General features: G+C 46.8%; 1 protein-coding gene across 2 annotated transcripts in view; it reads right to left on the bottom strand.

Moving 5' to 3' along the window:
- The window catches only part of ATP8A2 (ATPase phospholipid transporting 8A2), a 680267-nt gene extending 665799 nt beyond the window's left edge, over positions 1-14468 (bottom strand). Inside the window, exon 1 of one of the 2 annotated variants that reach the window (XM_059684018.1) lies at positions 14174-14468. In XM_059684018.1, coding sequence (XP_059540001.1) covers positions 14174-14213 — 40 coding nt within the window. In that variant the 5' untranslated portion in view covers positions 14214-14468. Of the gene's footprint in view, positions 1-12815; positions 13119-14173 lie in introns of those variants that run through there. The other variant, XM_059684019.1, reaches the window with a different exon arrangement.
- Between the last annotated feature and the right edge of the window lie 2873 nt (positions 14469-17341).

The raw sequence follows: 17341 nt of genomic DNA, 5'->3' as shown, positions 1-17341 counted from the left end.
GGGTGTGGTAAAAGGAGGTTTACAATTGTTTGTATGAAAAATAACACAATTGCCAAAACCGGTTTGGCTCAGTGGATAGAGCGTTGGTCTGCGGACTGAAGGGTCCCGGGTTCGATGCCGGTCAGGGGCATGTACCTTGGTTGCGGGCATATCCCCAGTGGGGGATGTGCAGGAGGCAGCTGATCAATGTTTCTCTCTCATCGATGTTTCTAACTCTCTATCTCTCTCCCTTCCTCTCTGTGAAAAATCAATAAAATATATTTTTAAAAAAATAAATAAATAACACAATTATTAAAAATAATAAGAATAAACTCTGTGTTTTGCATAGTCACAACTGTAAATTTCCTTTTGCCCCACCCTGTATGTTATCTGTTTTGGGTTTCTCAATAATCACTGAGGTAGGTAGTATTATCACCTACACGTTATAGATGAGGAGAGCAGAGCAGAGAGATTCCCCAAGACACTCAGCTAGGAGGTGCCAGAGTCAAAACTCAAAAGCAGGCCTGACTAGAGGCATCTGGGCTGTGCCCTGACTAGACACAGGCCTGCAGTCAGCCTAACCTACAGCACAAATCAAATGAAGCTAGAGGATGAACTCTGGTTGGCTTCCCCTCCTCAACCAGCATGGATGCATTTAAGCCAAGGAAAGAGCAGGATAAACAGCTCACATGATTAACATGGTCCCCTACATCACCTCGTGAGGGTTAACCCACTAAAACGCTGTCCCTTTGGAAATTGAAAAACCCTCAGTTCTCCTTTAGATACAGCTCCCTGTTCCTGGGACACAGCTGTTTGCGTGGAAGGAATGAAAAGCAGTCCTGCTCCGCAGACCAGCCATCAAGTGGGCCGCCTGCCAGCATCCACCATTCCTGCCTTCATTGAAAACAGTATGCAAGGTCCCTGAAGCTTTGCTTGGCCCACTCCAGGGACTCTCAACTTAAAAAAACAAAAAAAGAGTTTTGTAGTAACAAAGTACTCAAGGTGCATGAACACCTGGAAAAGGAGAAAGCAAACAGACCTCACACTCAAATAATAAAGCAATCAGAAGACTTTGAGATGTCTTCCCCAGGAAATGAGTGTTCAAAGCATGAAGCAATGCTATAGTATAATGAAAAAAAAATCAATTAGAGACTTGGAAATAGAATATGTAATTGTTGAAATAAAAAGTCAATAAATACTAAAAACTAAGGAGAAAAGAAAAAAAAAGAAAAAGAAAACCAAAGCTGAAGAGTGAATTACTGAACTAGAAGACAACACTAAGCAATCCTCCCAAAATGGGGCATAAGGAGATGAAAAGTATAGAATTAAGGAACCTCAGGGCAGAGATTGAAGTGCTCATAGCAGTCTAATTGCAGGTGTGAATAGGAAGAGGAAGAACACAGAGAGGCAATACTTGGCAAAGTAAGATATGAGAATTACCCCCTAAAAAGAAAGTTCTCAGATTGATAGGGCCTCACTGCTGAGCATTTAACGAGTGGGGAAAAATACTTAGACCATCTAGTATTGAAATTTGAGGACATCATTAAAAACTAATCAAAAAGAAAAATAGCTTAGCTGCAAAAGAACAAGAATCAGAGTAACAGTGATTCTTATCAGCAAATCTGGGTACAAGAAAATAATGAAGCAGAATCCTTAAAGTGCTGAAGGAGAGGAATTTTGAGTCTAGAACTCTGTATCAGCAAAACTATCGCTAATTGTGAGGATAACATAAAAGCATTTTTTGGGACACAAAGAATCAGTTTACTACTCACAGATGGTCACTGTGAGGTCCTAGGGCAGCGGTTCTCAACCTGTGGGTCACCAACCTGTGGGTCGCAACCCCTTTGGGGGTTGATCAACCCTTTCACAGGGGTTGCCTAAGACCATCGGAAAACACATATATAATTACATATTGTTTTTGTGATTAATCACTATGCTTTAATTCTGTTCAATTTGTAACAATGAAAATACATCCTGCATATCAGATATTTACATTACAATTCATAACAGTAGCAAAATTACAGTTATGAATAGCAACGAAAATAATTTTATGGTTGGGGGTCACCACAACATGAGGAACTGTATTAAAGGGTCGCAGCATTAGGAAGGTTGAGAACCACTGTCCTAGGGGATCTACTCCAACAAGAAATTAGTAAGTGCCTGTTAACTACTTTCTGAAACCAACTCATGATTTCAAGGAAGAGAGTGAGGGAGGGAGTAAAACTGTGCCAAGGTTTTATATCCAAGGAAAAGGATATATACTGATTAATTCTATCCACTGTTAGGGAAATATATGTATTTATAACCTATCTAGAAGAATAAGTTTGCATGTACAAATTTCAAAAAGCTAAGGTAAAATATTATCAAAGAAAACTTAAAACACCAACAGCATCACCCATGAAAGAAAATATTGATAATTTAGATTTTGTTAAAATTAAAAACTTTGTGCTCTGCAAAAGATACTTAGAGAATAAAAAGCCACAGACTGGAAGAAAACACTGGCAAAACAGATATCTGATAAAGAACCTGTATCTAAAACATACAAAGAACTCCTGGAACGCAACAATAAAAAATCAAACAACTTGACTTACAAATGGGCAAAAGATCTAGTAGATGGTCACCAAAGAAGGTACAGAGATGGCAAATAAACATATGAAAAGATGGTCCACATCATATGTCATCAGGAAATTGCAAATTAAAACAACGAGATACCATTATCCACCTATCCTATATAATAAAAGCCTAATATGCTAAGTGTCCGGTCAGCTGTTCAAAGTGTAATATGCTAAATGATATGCTAAGGCCACTAAACCGCTCACTATGACGTGCACTGACCACCAGGGGACAGATGCTCTGACCAGTAGGTTAGCTTGCTGCTGGGGTCTGGCCGATCGGGACTGGGCGAGACAGGCCAGACACGCCCCAGCTGGCCAACTTCCCACGTCCCTCCCCGGCCCCGATCGCGCACTGGTGGGGTCCCTCGGCCTGGCCTGTGCCCTCTCACAATCCGGGACCCCCTGGGGCAGTGGTCGGCAAACTGCGGTTCGCGAGCCACATGCAGCTCTTTGGCCCCTTGAGTGTGGCTCTTCCACAAAATACTACGTGTGGGTGTGCATGTACAGTGTGATTGAAATTTCGTGGCCCATGCACAGAAGTTGGTATTTTGTGGAAGAGCCACACTCAAGGGGCCAAAGAGCCGCATGTGGCTCATGAGCCGCAGTTTGCCGACCACTGCCCTGGGGGATGTCAGAGAGCAGGTTTTGGCCCAATCCCACAGGCCAGACCGAGGGACCCCACTGGTGCACAAACTCGTGCACCAGGCCTCTAGTTGAATGAATAAAATCCAAAACTGGCAACACCAAATGCGGGTGAGGGTGTGGAACAACAGGAACTCTCATTCACTGTTGGTGGGAAATCAAAATGGTATGGCCACTTTGGAAGTTTGGCAGTTTCTTATGAAATTAAAGATGCTCTTACCATAGAATCCAGAAATAATGTGTCTTGGTATTCACCCAAAGGATCTGAAAACTAAAGGATCTGAAAACTAATGTCCATACAAAAACCTACACATGGATTATATAGAAGCTTTATACATAACTGCCAAAACTTTTAACTCAACCAAGGTTTCCTTCAACAGGCTAATGAATAAATAAACTGTGGGACAATAGAACATTATTCAGGAATTTTTTAAATGAACTATCAATCCACAAAAAGACATGGAGGAACCTTATATGCATATCACTAAGCAAAAGAAGCCAATCTAAAAAGGCTGCATTCTGTATGATTCCAACCAAATGATATACTGCAAAAAGCAAAGCTATGCAGACAGTAAAAAGATCGAGGATTGGGGGATAAGAGGTGATGAACAGACAAAGCACAAAGGATTTTTAGGGCAGAGAAAATACTCTTATGACACTGTAATGGTAGATGCATGTCATTCTCCATTTGTGACAGTGCGACCCTACAGTGCTGACCTTACAGTGTGACACCACAGCACTGAATTCAGAATTAACATAGACATCATCATATGTAAGACGTCACCTCAGCATCATATTGCTGGCATTGCCCTGGTGCATCTTATCAACATTTCATTACACATAAAACACCCATGATGGACTTAGAATTACGAAATACCTTTCTCACGTGGATACTTTAGTCATAATCCACAGCCATGCTCATAAAGCCAAGACCTCCACTGAAATATATCACAGACTACTGACAACATAGCTCTGCATTATACGGACTCACAGATGAAGTCAAATCATATCCCTAAGGCAGTAACCACATACCACTGATACACAAGGTATCAGGCCACTAATCACAGCACAAGTATCACTACACTGCATTTATCACCACAGCCCATAATTTTACCAATGTAGTTTAAAAGAAATTCCTAAAAATTCAAAGTCGTGAACAATCTAAAAAGTCTAGCTTCGTCCCCTGGTAATAAAATCTACTTTATCTCCTCAATAAGACTCAGTGGCACTAGTAAGCTGATGGAGTTTAAACACTGCCTCCTTGGATTTTTTTTATTTTGTATTTACTTCCCCTGGTTTTCTGGGATACATATTTGGAAAAGTAATACATTATGGAGAAAGTATACGCTAAGAGAGGAACATTTTTTAAATGTGTTGCTTTCAAAGGAAAACTAACTCAACTCCAATTAATAACTAGCCTCTGGGGAGAGAAAATGGATACTGAGATGCCGACTGGATGTAAAGAGGTTGTTCAATGGGCCGATAAGATTTGCCAGCTGCTCCCCCTGACTGTGCAGCACATGGTTAAAAGTTCATATAATCATACACTGCAAGAGCATAATATTTGAAGATCCTCCCTGCAAACATTAACTGATAATATCTGAAAACAGCCAAAGGCTCAGGCAACTAGGTTTTTTTAGAGAGTTAGGTTCAAAGAAATAAAAGTTCACAGTACCATGACCCAGTTCGTTTTCAAAATTCATTTTAGGTGGATACACTAGGTTGTGCCCAAGGGAGATTTTCACTCAGTGGAAGAAGAAGACAAAATAACTCTGAAAGGAATACTGCAGGAGTCTAAAGACATAGCTCTCATCTCTGTCACTGTCCCTGCAACACTGGGCAAGTCCTGGAGTTTGACCAGTCCTAGCCTTTGTTTCCTCACCTAGAAATGAGGGTGTTGGGTTGCCAGATAATTTTTATTTCTAAAAGTCTGCAATTCCATGAACAGTCCAATAAATAATGTTTGGACAAGATGATCTATAATAGTGTTGTCCAATAGAAATATAATGCAAGCCACATACACAGTTTTAACTTTTCTAGTAGTTACACTAAAAAGAGTAAAAAGAAACACAAAATAATTTTAAAAGGTAGTTTATTTAAACTGACATAGCCAAAATATTATTTCAATATATACAAACATAAAACAGTGATGAGGTGTTTTACATCCCTTTTTTGTAATAAATCTTCAAACTCCCATGTGCATGTGACCCAGCACAGCGCAGTCCTGCCACATCACACATACAGCTGGTCACCATACCGGACAGCATAGATCTAGAGAGTCACCTTCAACTTTGACAATGTCAGACTCTAGAACAGCCGTGGGCAAACTACGGCCCGCGGGCTGGATCCGGCCCGTTTGAAAGGAATAAAACCATGGAAAAAAAAGACCGTACCCTTTTATGTAATGATGTTTACGTTGAATTTATATTAGTTCACACAAACACTCCATCCATGCTTTTTTTCCGGCCCTCCGGTCCAGTTTAAGAACCCATTGTGGCCCTCGAGTCAAAACGTTTGCCCATCCCTGCTCTAGAAAGTATTGCCTCCTCTGTGCAAAGTGTCCTGGGCTCTCTGAAGGGGGATGTAGGACCGGCGAGATGGAAATACGACTTTTCCACTGGCCGCTCACCAGGAAGAGCTGCTACATCAACCCCCCACCGCCCTGGTTTCCATCTCTACAGCTTGTTGATTCCAACTCAGCCAGTCTCTCTGCCCTCATTATACCTCAGCTGAAATAGCCCCTAACTGTGCGCTTCATTTGCAGTCTTCACTGGTCTTCACTGTTCACACCCAGCCCGATTTATTTTTACCTGCGGTGCCTTCTCAATCACCGGCCCACAGTGGGGTCTTCCCTTCCAGAAAATTTGCCTGAACTCTAACATCAAGAAATCAGATAGTGGAAAAGTTAAATAGAGTTGAATAAAAGTATTTCCAAGAATCAAGGAGGGTCAACATGAACATGAACTTAGAGAGTACCCAGAAAGTCTATTTCAATTATTCTTGCCAGCACAAATGAACAGCACTGGTAATTTGGGGAAGGTTCGTGGGGGATGTGAGCAAGGAACACAACAGAGACAACAGTCACCTTATGCTCCTAGCAGCCTGGTAGGCAGGACTCAGCTGCTGAGTCTGGAGATTCCAGGGGACAGACAGGTCACTTAGTTTGTCTGCCACAGTAACTCTTTGGGCGTTTAAAAAAAAAATTATTGTAGTTTTAAAACCAAAGTTATGTTTCCTCAGCGCATTAGACAGAAAAGAAAATAGAAAAGCGTCTTAAATACAGATAATCCTTACGTGGCTAAAAATAGTTGATAAGAGGACTGATCCTGTTGTGCACTAACCCGAATATATCATCAGCCAGCACACTGCTTCTCCCTTTGAATATGAGTGACCTTCTCCATGACATGAAGGTATTTTTTAAGGCCTGGGGGGCAGAGGGGAGCAACCATCTTTGAACTCAGTGTCTGGAGTGAGATTCCAAATGTCAGAATAGAGTACTTACTCCATGTAGGGCTTGTTTACCCTAGTTTCCGAGAGGGTCAGTCTCGGTAATGTGCTTAAAATATTTACTGTGATCCTGGGATCTCAGTGCTCTGATGGCTAACATGGCATCTCCAGGCAGCACCAAACACTTCACTGAAATGTCTGAAATGTGACATTTGCTTATTATTTGGCATAAGATTACAAAAGAGTGGAAAACTTACTTGCAAATGTAAAACCTCTAAGGATTAAATCACTTTTTAGGATGAAATTTGAGGCTACATCAGATTCTGGAACTTTACAGAGAAGCAGTGAGCAAGGTAAGATGTGAACGGTCAGAGCAAGAAACTTGCACACATAAAAAATATGCACGTGTGTGTGCACCACACACACACACACACACACACACACACACACACACATCTATGGTTATATAATACTAGAGGCCCGGTGCACAAAAATTTGTGCACGTGGGGGGAAGGGGGGTCCCTCAGCCCGGCCTGTGCCCTCTAGCAGTCTGGGACCCCTCAGGAGATAACGACCTGCTGGCTTAGGCCTGCTCCCGGGTGGCAGAGGGCAGGCCCAATCCCTAGGTGCAGCCCCTGGTCGGGCTCAGAGCAGGGCCAATTGGGGGGTTGGGGCACCACCCCCTGTCACACTGAAGGCAGGGTCGATGGGGAGGTTGCGGCGCGACCCCCTGTCATGCACAGAGCAGGGCCAATCCGGGGGTTGGGGCACTGCCCCCTGTCACACACAGAGCAGGGCCCATCAGGGGGGTTGGGGCTCCATACCCTGTCATGCACAGAGCAGGGCCCATCAGGGGGTTGAGGAGCTCCCCCCTGTCACTCACAGAGTAGGTCCGATAGGGGAGTTGGGGCACCGTCCCCTGTCACACACAGAGCAGGGCAGATCAGTGAGTTGGGGCGCCGCCCTCTATCACCCACAGAGCAGGGCCAATCAGGGGATTGGGGCACCGCCACTGTCACACTCAGGGCAGGGCTGATGGGGAGGTTATGGCTCTACCCCGTCACACACAGAGGCAGGGCCCGTGGGGGGCCGGGGGGGAGTTGGGGCGCCACCCTCTATCACCCACAGAGCAGGGCCGATCAGGGGGTTGGGGTGCCACCACTCTCACACCCAGGGCAGGGCTGATGGGGAGGTTATGGCTCTACCCCGTCACACACAGAGCAGGGCCCGGGGGGCTGGGGGGAGCGGGGTTGGGGTGCCGCACCCTGTCACACACAGAGCAGGGCCGATCAGGGGGTTTGGGCGCTGCCCCCTGTCACACTGATCCCAGTGCCGGGAGGCCTCACGGCTCCGCTGATCCCAGTGCTGGGAGGCATATTACCCTTTTACTATATAGGGTAGAGGCCTGGTGCATGGGTGGGTGCCAGCTCGTTTGCCCTGAAGGGTGTCCTGGATCAGGGTGGGGGTCCCCACTGGGGTGCCTGGCCAGCCTGGGTGAGGGGATGATGGCTGTTTGCAGCTGGTCACACACCCTTCAGGGTGGGGGTCCCCACTGGGGTGCCTGGCCAGTCTGGGTGAGGGGCTGAGGGCTGTTTTCAGGCTGGGGGTGACTGAACTCCCAACCGCTCCTTTTTTCCTTTTTTTTTTTTTATTCTGGGCCAGCTTTAGCTTGAGGCTTGGCTCCAGCTCTTAGGCCTCCGCTCCTGAAAGTAGGTTTCTGGCCTTTGCATACAATGTTGCGAATCTGCTGGCTGAATTCCGGCGGTATTTGTTACAATGTTTGAAACTGCAGGCTCAGAGGCCTGCAGCCGCAGGCGGGGAACGTTGGTTTCCTCCGTCACTGAGGCAAGCAAGCCTCATGTTAGTTTCAAGCTGCCTGGCTGCCAGCTGCCATCTTGGCTGACAGTTAATTTGCATATCTCACTGATTAGCCAATGAAAAGGGTAGCGGTCGTACGCCAATTACCATGTTTCTCTTTTATTAGTGTAGATGTTGGCCCAGTGAGCCTTCCATGATCATTGCTGATGAATAAACAGTGTTTTATTCATGCACTCTTGTGAACATATCTGTGCAGGTAGACCCAGGTACCATGCAGGTGTGACTGTGTCCTTTTGTGCCGTCAAGGTATTTTGCATGTGCAACTGACTATCCCCACTTCAGCACTGCTCTGTCTAGGCAGGGCCCTCTCCTAGGTCCTGTTTCTGTGCCTGCCCTTGATGATGATGGGGAGAAACTCCCCAGGCATGGAAATGAGATCACTTTTATTTTTAGCCTTCCTTAATGGTTGTTAACATTCGCTCTGAGCACTTTTACCGGCCTAAATGGATGTAAGCAACCTCTTGTATTCAGTGTGGTATTGACCAGAGGTTATATTTAGTACATATAAAGTTCCAAGGAGGAAAGGTAGATACCCATCTTTAAAGAAGCTCTATACACAGCCTTCCATAAATGTTTGAAAACTTCTTAGAGAATAATTTTAATTTATTTGTCTAACTGGCACCTCTATCAGATCAGGTTTTGAGATAAAACATCCATTGGAAAAGTGAAATCAATTATTAAACAACTGAAGCCATCAACTGAGGTGTTTATTGGTCACCGGTAGGGTAGAAAATGGCCTTGAAGGCAGGACTACTTTTAATAGAAGGTGATAACCTTCAGAGACATTAGAGGATGAACACTATAATCAGAGTGTTTGGTAGGCAATCATACATCTGGATAATGACACAAATAGTACACTTAAGTTCTCCAATAATAATTCTACGTATGTAGTCATGTCCTAGGTAGGCTTCCATTGCTAGATTTAGAGGGTGCAAAGATGACAACTGAAGTTTTTGCCAATTCTGCTGCTATGCAGAATAAGTATCTAGGTAGAGGAGTTGGCCTTGGCACACAGAAGGCACTCAATATATATTTGTTAAAATCCACAACTCTGTTTCTACTCTGTCTCCCTTACTCCCAAAAGGCTCCATCTTGATCAGGCTAGAAGCTCCATAAAGGCAGGAGGACCTCCCCACCACATTAGTCTTAGAATTCCCACCCCCTGGTAAAATGTCTGAGACACACTGGCACAAAATATAACTTTGGGGAATGTTAGAACTGACAAAAATACAACTGAATATCCAGGTTAAGAGATATATCTCATAGGCAAGAAATAATAATCCCAAAATTATTTTACTAAATAGTATGCATTTTAGCATATAATCTTGAAGCAGATTGTGATCTTTGATCCTTCTATTACTAGTTTGTAACAAATGAGAAGCATAATATTAAGGGAGTAAATTGACACTTTAACAGAAAACATAAAAGACATTAAATGATGAGGAATACCATGCGTGTAGTTAAGAAGACACATATAAAAAGTGTCTATTCTCCCCAGATTGATGTATAAATTTAAAGCAAATTTAACCAAAATCCTGATGTTTTTGTTTGTTTTGTTTTCAGAAATGGCTCTTTAAAAATACATGTGAACCCTAGCCAGTTTGGCTCATTTGCTAGAGCAGTGATGGCGAACCTTTTGAGCTCGGCGTGTCAGCATTTTGAAAAACCCTAACTTAACTCTGGTGCCGTGTCACATATAGAAATTTTTTGATATTTGCAACCATAGTAAAACAAAGATTTATATTTTTGATACTTATTTTATATATTTAAATGCCATTTAACAAAGAAAAATCAACGAAAAAAATGAGTTCACGTGTCACCTCTGACACACGTGCCATAGGTTCACCATCACTGCGCTAGAGCATCAGCCTGCGGACTGAAGGGTCCCAGGTTTGATTCCAGTCAAGGGCACATGCCTAGGTTGCAGGCTTGATCCCCCGTAGTGGGTGTGCAGGAGGCAGCTGATCAATGATTCTCTCTCATCATTAATGTTTCTATCTCTCTCCTTCTCCCTTCCTCTCTGAAATCAATAAAATATATTTTTAAAAAAACACATGTGAAAAGCAACTCATCCAAGATGGCTATAGGGTCATATGCATCCCTATCCATGGCCCCAGGACAAATGGTGAGCCCTGCCCCCTCCTTAGTCATGCTCACCAAAAAATCCCACTTCCTGTAAAAAAACAAAAAAACATACACACACACACACACACACACACACACACACGAAAGGGACCAAAAAGAGCCAAGACATTTTTGCATCATGGGCAAAGAAGCTGCCCAAAGCTTGGAGTGCTAGTTCTGCAAATGACAAGGGTCCACTCCAGGCTCCACACCTCTGTCAACTGAAAAAAAGAGATTCCAGAGCTCAGGACTCTCCTGGGCCAGCGCCACCATCCAGCCAACCTCTCCTCGCAACACTTACAGCCTCACTGCCTCTATCTGCCTGGGTCATCATTCAAACCCACCTTGTGAGGCCCTATACCTAAGTCCACTGAGTCACCCCAGGGAGCCCACACCATCCAAGTCCTCCCTCTTCCTCATAAAGTATATAAATATTCTAGATAGACCCCATCTTTTAAACCCATCCTCTCTGTCTTCTGGAATTTGCAGCCTGTTATCAGTAAAATCCTCCACCTTGGGACTTATGTCCTTCATTGCTCTGCTCTGATGACCCTGCTTCTCAGAGATCTCAGATCACTGTCCCTCCCTTCTCCCTAAAAACCTCTTACTTTGACATTCATGCCATCGACTCTATGAATACAATAAAAGTCTTAGAACAAAACAATCTCTCTGGAACTCATGTCCTCCTCCAGCTACCACTCAATTTACTCTCCCCCTTGTTTCTACAGAATATATTCAAAAGAGTTTTCTGGACATGCTGTTCCCATTATCTGTCCTCTTTGTCTGTCTGGAAACTGTTTTATAGACATTCATCCCGATGATGATACAAAAACTTCTCTTTTCAAGGTCACCAATGACCTCCACATTGCTAAGTCGAACAGTTGGGTCTCAGGCCTCATCTTTCTTGAGCTCTCAGTAGCACTGGGCCCAACCGAACAGTCCCTTATTTCTGCACATCTGCCCCCACCCCAAGGTGTTGAGCACCCCTCTCAGGGTCTCTGCTGATCTCACTGGCCATTGTCTCAGCCCTTTTACTACTGCTCTAGTCTCCCTGACCATGAAATGTTGGAGTGCCCAGGACCCTGTCCAAGGACCCCTCTCTTTCTGGGCACATCTGTATACACTGGCTACATAATTTGCAGAAGCCAGTGAAAAATGAAAATGCAGCCCGGCCAGTATGGCTCAATGGTTAAGTGTTGACCTATGAACCAGGAGGTCATGGTTCAATTCCTGGTCAGGGCACATGCCTGAGGTGTGGGCTCAATCCCCAGCATGGGATGTGTAGGAGGCAGCCGATCTATGATTCTCTCTCGTCATTGATGTTTCTCTCTCCCTCTCCCTTCCTCTCTGAAATTAGTAAAAATATCCTATGTAATAAGAGAGGAATATGCTAATTAGCCATTACATCCTGAGGTGTAACAACCAAGCACCTCAGGACCAGATCACAGATCAGCAGGAGGGTGGGCCAGCAAGACACAAGCGGGCTTCCAGAGAGCTACAGGAGGGGGCAGGGCAGCAAGCTATGAGGGGGGAGAGGAGAGAGGGAAGGTGGGTTATAGGAGGACAGGGCAGCGGGTGGAGAGCTACAGGAGGGCAGCAGCAACCTACTGGCGCACGGATTCATGTGCAGGGCTACTAGTATATTAAGAAAAAAAGAAAATGCAGGCCCCCTGTCCAAAATTTATTAAGACTTCCAAGACAGCAGCAGCCAATCATTAAAGCAAATGTAAGCCTCTTCCATGAGCCAGGCCCTGTGCAACTGCACAGTCACACACCCATGGAGCCGTCTGCTGAGAACTCTTTTCTTAAAATATATTTTTATTGATTTCAGAGAGGAAGGGAGAGGGAGGAGAGAAACATCAATGATGAGAGAGAATCACTGATGCGCTGCCTCCTGCATGCCCCCTACTGGGCATCAAGCCTGCAACCTGGCATGTGCCCTTGACTGGCATCAAACCCAGGACCCTTCAGTCCTCAGGCCGATGCTCTATCCACTGAACCACACGAGCTAGGGCTGCTGAGGACTCTTGAATTTATTTCTCTGGACTAGAACAACACTCCCCTGAACTCTAGGCTCATACATCCACTTCCCTACTAACCATCTCCACTCGGCTCTCTATATGCACTCACCTGTTCAAAACCAAATTCCTGACTACCACCCGCTTCCCTCCACAAGAGAGAGCCCTGTTCTTTCTGCAGTCTTCCCCATCCCGGTACATTCTTCCAGGTTCTCAGACCAAAAACCTCTGAGCCAGCTTAGGTTCTCCTTTTTACGTAAGCCTCATCCGAGTCATGAGCAAATGCTGTTGGCTCTACCTTCAAACATATGGAGGATGTATCCACTCCCCCTCCTTCCACCTTAGCTCTGCCACCGGGACCATCTGGCACCTGGATTACTGCTGTCCCCTCCCACTGGGCACAGCCCTGGTTCTCCAGTCTAGTCTCAACCCATATGCCCTGTGGTAATTTTACAGTGGAAGTCCCCTCAAAATGAGTTTAAAGGTGCCCTCACATTACTCAAATTTAAGAAAAACTGCTCTACATTACCTGATAAGCTGTTTGCCTTTCACATTACCCAACTACAGAAATAGTAAAGTCCCTGGTTCTTATATGCCTGTTTTCTCAAAACAAGAAACAAAAAGATAACACGTAACCCCAGCTCCAAACTGCAAACCCTGGGCCTTCCTCCTGTCAAACACCTGCCTACAAACCTTCCGAGAGACCCGAGATGGAAAGAGTCTCATTGTTTTTAAACTCCCTTTCTACTTTCTATTATCTAAGGGTCTGGGGAACGTGTCCTGTATCATAATTACAAAGCATACAACGCAACAAGATTTTTGTTTCTAAATATGTTTAAAAAAAAAAAAAAGATTTAAAAAAAAACCAAAGAACAAAATCCAGACGGGAGCGGTGGGGGATGCCGTCTGAAGCACCGAGGGCAGCAGGCGGCCCACCCCCTGGCGCCTGCCGGCTGCAGCCCGTGCGCCCGCGGCGCGTACGGTTGCTACGCGGAGGCCCCAGGGCCCGGGAGCGACAAACACTCGAGTGACCCTCCCGGCTCCCTCTGAGCCCCGCGGCAAACGCCCTACACCGCGAGGCGGGCCCCCGCGGGCGGGCACGGTCTCGGCCCTCCCACCGCGCCCACCGCGCCCACGGCCCGCCCCGGCGAACTGCTTCCCGGGCCGGCCGCCGCCGCCGCCCGAGCAGGAGGGGACGGGCACGCGCGCAGCGCCACCCGCGCACTTGTCCGGGGCGCGGGCCGGGTGCCCTGACACCACCCCCACACCCCCTCCCGCCCCCTCGCCGGCCATTGGGCTTTCCCGGCTTCCCGGACCGCGGCGCCCGGCCCCCGGCCCGGTGAGGGCGGAGCAGAGCTTCGCCGGAGGCAGCGGCCGAAGGACCCGAGGGAGGGGAGGCCGCGGAGGGCGGGGCAGTGTCCCCTAACGGCGCCCGCCCCCGACCCTCCCACCCCGTCCCTCCCGTCTCACCAACGGACGAGCGGATCCTGGACCTCCCCGGCAGGGACATCTTAGGCGCTGTGTCCGGGCGGGAGCCGTTCGGCCTCTCGCCCCACTGCGGGGCGACGCAGCCCGGGCGAGGGGCGGACGCGGCGCACAGGCGTGGGCGCAGGGCTGGCGGCCGAGGCCCACGGGCGGGCGCGCCGGCTCGGGCGGCAGGTGCGGCGGGAGCGCGGGCACCGAGCTGCGGGCACCGAGCTGCTGCGGCCGCCGCCGGGAGGCTGCGCGGCGGTGCGGCAGCGACGGGCCAATGCGGCGGCGCCCGCAGTGGCCCCGCAGCCGCCCTGCAGGCCCAGGAGGCGGCGGGGGGAGGGGTCCGGCCCCGGCGGGGAGCCGGCGGGGAAGGAGCGGGGCAGGGATTCTCCGGAAAGTGGCTCAGGAGGAGTCTGCGGTGGTGCGCGGGACTGCGGGCTTCAGGTGGGGGATGGGGGGCGATGCGGTGGGATTTGAGGATGGGGTACGGGTCAGCGGGTTCGGGGGCGCTTTTCCATCTGGCCTGTCTAGTATTTGCCTGTCACTTCTCATTGGGTGCCTGTGTCTCCTGTGTGAGTAACAGCTGGGAACTCATAACCTCCCTTCTTTTCGCAGTTTCTGTTCTTCCATGTCCAGTTTGGTGGGACCTGTGCAGGTTCTTAATGGGGATGTTATTTCTCAGGTGTCTCCAGACTCCTCGCCCGCAGCCCCCACAGCCTGTCTAGAATTCTAACGAGTGGTATGTTAAAGATGTAAAAACCCTAGGAAGCACTTACCGCCACCACACACCCCCGACACACTCACACTCACACCTTCTTGCAAAGAAGCAAAATCATTGAAAGGTGAAGTGACTTGTCCAAGGTCACTTGATCTATTTTTGTTTTTACCTGTCAATCTATGTTCAAACTGTGCTTCCTCCTTCTGAGCGCAGTTCCATAAAAGGGGGGGAAGGTGGGGGAGGGGTGATACACACCTGAATCTTTTCAATTTCTGAAGAAAATTCTGACCTCAGAGTGAAAAAGAAGATTTGTGTGAGAGTCTGACCCTGCATTTACTGCTGTGATCATTCTGCTTCGCTTAACATCAACTTCAGGGACTGACAAGGAGAAGAACAGAGTTGAGCACAAAGATCAATGCTGGGGAGACAGAGCCCTGTGTCCCCCAACTCCTCCCTGCCAGCCTCCTCTCCCGGGGACTTCCTTGGGGAAATGCAGTAGGGAGCGACAACTTGCTTTGTGAACTATAGGCTGGCATTATAGCTTCAAGCAGGATTCCTTGCCTGTCTATTCTGGGCCCTCAAAAAAAAAAAAAAAATGTTTCTGATAAGAAATGAGTCTTTAGCCGGGAGTTGAGGAAGAAGACATTTTTCTAAATTGTTGAGCTGAGCTTCAGGGTGGGAGATGTTTTCTCAGTGGGTCTTCATAGGTGCTGAGGGTGACCTTACAGCAAGTTACTCCTAGCAGGGAGTTTGTCAAAAACTTTGTCACTAATGAGCCAGTAAATTTTCTTACCAATGATAACTCTTTCAGGACCTAAGAAGAACTGAAAGGGACTTGAGTGTAACCCCAATTTTAAGGTAGATTGAAAAAAAATGTTTCTAAAACTAGATGGGGACAGAAAATGTACATAGAGGTTATTTTTAATTTTTAGGAAAGGACCTAAATAGGTTAAATGTAGAATGTTTGCCTTTCACCACAGACTGATGCAGTGTCCTACCCTGATTTATTGCAACCCTGTCATGAAATGGGTTGTTGTTTCTGTTTTCATATTTATCTTCTAATAACCAAAACTGTCCTGACAACTTCATAGCGTGTTAAGATAGTTCAGTTGCACACCTTGAAGAGCACAACATAGATGCCACAAGTGGTGGATGGATGTCGCACTTGCACTTGTGGTATCTCATTGATTGCCATGGGTAATTCCCCTGACCTTCGGAAGTTAGAAAGATTAGCATGGCATTTGACCACAATTCAGACCTAAATCCTATCTATATCTATATATATCTATATATCTATATCTATATATCTGTATATATATATATATATATATATATATATATATATACATATATATATATAACTAGAGGCCCAGTGCATGAAATTCATACACGGGGTGGGGGGGCGGGTGTTCCCTCAGCCTGACCTGCACCCTCTCCAATCCGGGAGCCCTCAGAGGATATTCTACTGACAGCTTAGGCCTGCTCCCCATGGTTCTCTGCTGTCTGCGGGGCCCACTTGGCCACTCCCAGGTCACCACGGGCAACAGCCAAGCAACCCTGCTGTGCGTGGTCTGCAGGGCCCGCTTGGCCCCTCCCAGGTCGCCGAGGCTACACCCAAGCAGGGCCTGCTCTCAGCGGCTGCCCCCTGGGACTGGAGGACTACAGCGGGGCTGAGAGGACTAGGCACCGCCATCTTTGTGTTGGAGTGATGGTTCATTTGCATATTACTCTTTTATTAGATAGGATGTATTTATTTCAGAGAGGAAGGGAGAGGGAGAGAGAGACAGACAGATCAATGATGAGAGAGAGTCATTGATCAGATGTGTTAAGCCCCCAACCCGAGCATGTGCCCTTGACTGGAATCAAACCCGGGACCCTTCAGTCCACAAGCCGACGCTCTATCCACTGAGCCAAGCCAACCAGGGCTAAATCCTATCTTTGGTGTCTTTTAGAGATATACTGTATATTCCCGAAGGACAAAAGTGGCACGTGATCCATACTTATTAATAGCCTTAGAATCCAAATGACAACTCAGTAAATCCTTTCCCCCTTTCCAGACACCTCCTAGGAGGAAGACAAAGAAGAGCAAATGCAAAATGCAGAGCAGCAGGGATATCAGAGAAATGTATCTTGTCTCTACCCTCATGGAAGCAAGAACTTCTCAAGAAAGAGAGTCTGCTTCCATTTCCTAGAGCCAGCACCCTGGGCCTTCACAAGTCTATAATAGAAGCAGCCTGCAGAAGAAAGAATTCCTGAGGAGACAGTCCAAGAAGGATACACACCATGCCCTACCACTGTGTGTTGCTACGTATTGTTGAGCTAAACCAGAGCAGCTCTTCTCTTCCTTGTGGATGAAGTCAAGGGAAAAGAGGAATTGGAGTTTTCTTTCCCTGAAAGCCAAATGTCTCCATCCTCTCTCACTATCCTATATGCCCCTCTCCATAGGC

Source organism: Myotis daubentonii, chromosome 2, assembly GCF_963259705.1.
Source record: "Myotis daubentonii chromosome 2, mMyoDau2.1, whole genome shotgun sequence".
Taxonomy (NCBI): Eukaryota; Metazoa; Chordata; class Mammalia; order Chiroptera; family Vespertilionidae; genus Myotis; species Myotis daubentonii.
Note: the sequence above shows the minus strand (reverse complement) of the source record. Positions and strands in the feature narration are given on the sequence as shown.